Source organism: Solanum pennellii, chromosome 7 (assembly GCF_001406875.1).
Source record: "Solanum pennellii chromosome 7, SPENNV200".
NCBI classification, from domain to species: domain Eukaryota; kingdom Viridiplantae; phylum Streptophyta; class Magnoliopsida; order Solanales; family Solanaceae; genus Solanum; species Solanum pennellii.
In genome coordinates, this window is record NC_028643.1 from 75316009 (window position 1) to 75321150 (window position 5142).

Genomic DNA, 5142 nt, shown 5'->3' on the forward strand with positions numbered 1-5142 from the left:
ATCGATGAAATTTGTGATGCGATAAATAAGATTTTTTTTTTATATCAACTCAAAGTTTTGAAAATTAAATAAGTTATAGTAGAAAATATAATTTTATATGATCTTATTTCAACAATCACCTTTTCTATGTGTTCCCTAATTTCATGGCACTGCTTCTGAAATTTTGTCTTTGGTTACATAATTAAATTGGAATAAAAAAAGTTATTGCAAGTTGCTTAAACTATTTCTAATACAATTTTTTTTCTCATAATAAAATGTATATTATAACCTAAAATTTCAATTACTAATGTTTTGTTTACATTATTAAGTTGGATTAGAGAAAAAGAAACACAACTAGACAACATTGTAGTTTGAATGTCACATCTTAAACAATAGATTAACTCTTGATATACAAATAATGTAGTGATTTTTTCCCATAATAATTGTACTCTTACTTCTGTATTGAATTATTAAAGTTAAATTATTTAATTTGATATAATTATTTGTTACGAATAAATAATTACAATTATTTTTATATCATTCATTAATAAATATCTTTTCGGTTGAAATGAAATGATGATATACACTAGTCATTTAGGAAAATAACTATTTAATATATTTATTAATATACCAAAAAATAGTGTATCGTCAAATCTTTAATTGTTGTATAAAAAGTTCCTAATGTAATGCCTATATATTACTAAACCTTTTTTGCATTAAATTCAGCATGTGGCCAATTTTATTTTCTTAATTTGGCGTATATAGTTATTCTTATTAGATGTTATTTCTTTTAACTATGATATTTTTTATTATAACTATTTTAATTTGCTATATTCAAGCGTTTCAAAGATTTTTAAAAACGTATTTTTTATTTTTTTAAAAAAATGAATAACATATTGTCATAATTTTATTAATAGTAGACCAAGTTGAAAGGTGCATGCAACCACAATATTACTCAAACTTTCCAAACTAATAACACACCAACCAATTTTGTGGTGCTCTTTTAAGCACGGAGATACCTTTCTTTCTCATTATTTTATGTAAAATAATAATTTTAGTACTCATGAAAATAATTAAATTTATGTTTTTAATCATTAATAAACTTTTAACTCTAATTAACAAAATAATAATAATCTTTATATTAATCTACTTCTCAAAGCTATTGCCTATTAGTATTAGTAATTAACATAAATTAATATTAAAATTTTAAATATATTTTTTTTCCTCTTTTGCGTGTGTTAAATGCACACGCCGCTTGGATGTCACTAATGTATTGTATTATATACAGATAAGATACACTCACATCACATGCACCTAATAAAATATAATACATGAAGTACTTTATACTAATATTATTATTCTATTATTAACGATGAATAATGTATTATAAATTTTGTCCTTTAATTAACTTTCATCTAATATTTATATGTGTATTATAACAAGATATTTTAATTTGTATCGAATTAAACAAATAAATATAATTTACTTGACGTTCTATGCAACATTTTATGTAACGTTCTACACATATTTTGATATACAGAATAAATGTGTCTAGTGATTAATTTTTATAAACTGTCTAGTCATTTCATTAATCATCGATGTGAGATTTTTGTCATTCTTTAACACCTTAATTCATGCCCTGTGCTTAACATTTCTTGGTGTGTGAGACGGACCCTGTTCTGATAAAGGAGGAGGATTGCACAAGTCTTGTAAAAAGTCCATCCATTTCATTAACTACATCGATATGAGATTTTTGTCATTCTTTAACATCCCACTTCATGTCGAGTGCTTAACATTTGGTGTGTGAGACGGACCCTGTTCTGATAAAGGAGGAGGATTGCACAAGTCTTATAAAAAGTTCACTATCTCATTAACTATATCGATACTTTTGTCATTCTTTAACAATACAAACCAAAAAATTGAGATCATAAATGTTAGTTGAGACATATTTAAACTATTTGAGTTTGAGTCTCTTAAAAAGGTCTCGAATATAAATCTTATAATTTATAATTTGCTTTTATTCATATTCTAATATGAATAATTGATTTTTTTTAAAATATCGAATATGGAATAGATAGATAAAAATAAATATAGGTGCTCTATATTTGTATTGTATTTCTCCTTTCTCTTTCTAACCCAACCACCCTACAGTTCCAACCCCACCTCAATATTGTCGGTGTCAGATCTCCCTCTTCCCCACCAGCTAGGGTTTCTTCAGATCCACATATCTCTTTGATTTCATACTCCATTATTAATTATCCCATCCCGGAGTTCTTGCAATTTTGAATTTTGAGATTTAGGGTTTTGTTTTTTGGAGGTATTTTTGTGGAAATGTTGAACCCATTTCTATGATTCTTGTTGAGGGAGAGTTTATGAAGGATCAGGATAACGTATTAATAATAATACCAGTTTTGGACAATTTGAAGAGGATTAGGTGGGACTGGGACTGTTCTTTCGCCATCCGTAGCAGAGGACGTTGGGGTAAATGCGGCTGAATTTCTGAATTCAACACTCTTGTCTATTTGTATCACTCGATTCGGATTTATACTTGGGTTTGTGGGGTTTCTCGAATTATTCAGAAAAATGCAGCCTGATCACCGAAAGAAAGTGAGATTTTTCTTCTTTTTTTTTTTTGGGGAAATTTAGCTTTATGGCTATTGTTTGTGCATTGTTTTCTGATTTCAATGGTTATTTTCTTGTGATTTTGGGATTTGGATTTGTTAGGTTCTTCGTGAATTTGTTGGTTAAATAGTAATTTTCTTGGGTGGGTGTGAAAATGATTAGGTGGGTTACAATGTCAATCTTGACTGATAAGCTGAAAAGAGTTGATAATTGATACCTTCCATCATTCCTATTTTTCGTCTCTCTCAGACTCTGGTTCTTTTGTGCCAAGTGGGTATTTTTGTTGATTTCTATCTTTGTTGTTATTTGTAAATTGGATCACTTATTCCGTCAACTAACTGAGCTTCGGAGACATGATTTTGTACTCGAGTCCGTTCGAATTATTTCAAGTGGGTTCCTGATTGTAAATTTGTGCAGATGGAGTTATCTGAGTTGTTCTTTGAATGGATCAATCATCATTCTTTAAGCATGTTGATGATTTTGTAGTTAAAAGTATAATCTTTTTCTGACACTTTTAAATTTCACAAGATGGAGGGATTACTTCCTGCATTGGTTATTTTATTTACTATGAGTGAATTCATTACAGACAATATACAAGTTATATGCAATTCCACTATGAAAAGATACAGAGAGCAAATGTTTTACTTGCTTTAAACTAGGTAATTTTTTTTTATGTAATCTATCATATTGTGTTCTGGCAATATGCTCATTTTACTTGAATAAAAGAATGGTATTTTGCAGCATTCAGGTTTTGACTGTTCTATATTGTTGAATCATATTTTGGAAGGGTGATTTTTATTTGTTAGATTCTCTATTTGTACAAATGTTAGTAAATGACATGTATACTAGTTGTGATCTTGTGCATTTCTTCTTAACTGTTGCAAAACTCATAGAATGGATGAAATATGACAATTATTTACTAGGGAATGTCTTGTATGATGCGTACAGCTGTGGACGTACCATAGACTGGCAATGTTGAATGCTTGTCTATTTTATCTGAAATGAATAATCTGAGTTTATGTACCATATTGCAGAGTTCAGCAGAGATGGACTTCTTCTCTGAATATGGTGATGCAAATAGATACAAAATTCAAGAAGTCATAGGGAAAGGAAGCTATGGTGTCGTTTGCTCAGCCATTGACACGCACACTGGTGAAAAAGTGGCAATTAAAAAAATTCATGACATCTTTGAACATATATCTGATGCGGCACGGATCCTCCGGGAGATAAAGCTTTTGCGACTTCTGCGCCATCCTGATATAGTTGAAATCAAGCATATTATGTTGCCACCTTCGAGGAGGGATTTTAAAGATATTTATGTTGTTTTTGAGCTCATGGAGTCAGATCTACACCAAGTTATCAAGGCTAATGATGACTTGACTCGGGAACATTATCAGTTTTTCCTTTATCAGTTGCTTCGTGCCTTAAAATATATACACACAGGTAAATCAGTCTGGTATTTTGCTGCATCTTTTGATCCCAGAGAATTTTGAGCTCTTATAATGTTACACATAATCTATTTCCCCTTATTTTCAAATTTCGGAGAGGATTATGTTTGTGTATCTCTAAATGGGGCACTGACCAGTCCTGTTGGCATCAGTAAGTGGACTAATCATTTCATGTGGGTTATCATAATTTTGATGATTCTTTGTTTTTCTGCAGCTAATGTCTACCATAGAGATTTAAAGCCGAAAAATATCTTGGCAAATGCAAATTGCAAGCTCAAGATCTGTGATTTTGGATTGGCCAGAGTTGCATTCAATGATACACCTACCACAATATTTTGGACGGTAGGTGATATTGAATGTTCACATATTTCTTCCTCCACCACTCCCCACTTATCTGTTGAACGCATTTTATATTTACCAACATGTCATATTCGTCTTTACAGGTTTTCACTCTTGTAGTAACTTCACTTGTGAAAATTGCAGGATTATGTAGCTACTAGATGGTATAGAGCTCCAGAGTTATGCGGTTCATTTTACTCCAAGGTACAGTTAGGATTTCCTTAAAAGTTCTTTCATCAATAGAATATATTGATCATGCTTTTGTGAGTTTGCAGTGAAAAAGGTCATGCAAGTATGTGGATTCTTCTTTTAAAGAGGATTATAGAAATAACAATCAAATTAAAGCGATGAAATAGGAATACAATTTCTTCTTGTTTGTATTTTTCTCTCTAATCCAACTCTTTTTTCATTGTACTTCTAGTAAGCAAATAGTTTGATGTCCCAGAAAACTTGACATGTAATCAATGCATTGGTTTATAGATTGAAATGTTGTATGTTAGGTGCTGTCACAAGCGAGAAGCATTTCTCACTGTTAACCCATTGATTTGTTTCTTTTTATGATTAATAGCACCCAAGGGTGTGGCCTAGAGGTCAATGAAGTGGGTGAGACCTATGAGGTCTCAAGTTCAAATCCCAAAAAAAGACAAAAAAACAGTAGGTGATTTCTTCCTATTTGTCCTAGCCTTGGTGGATAAAGTTGCCTGGAAATTGTTGTTGGTTTTTTTTTGGGGTGGAGGGGTGGGGGGGGGGTATC

General features: G+C 30.9%; 1 protein-coding gene across 2 annotated transcripts in view; it reads left to right on the forward strand.

The window, feature by feature from the left end:
* The first annotated feature begins 2074 nt into the window (after positions 1-2074).
* LOC107026021 (mitogen-activated protein kinase 20) overlaps positions 2075-5142 on the forward strand; it is a 6488-nt gene continuing 3420 nt past the window's right edge. For both annotated transcript variants that reach the window (XM_015226845.2, XM_015226846.2), the window contains exons 1-4: positions 2075-2586; positions 3636-4044; positions 4264-4391; positions 4533-4592. In XM_015226845.2, coding sequence (XP_015082331.1) covers positions 2563-2586; positions 3636-4044; positions 4264-4391; positions 4533-4592 — 621 coding nt within the window. In that variant the 5' untranslated portion in view covers positions 2075-2562. The remainder of the gene's footprint in view (positions 2587-3635; positions 4045-4263; positions 4392-4532; positions 4593-5142) is intronic.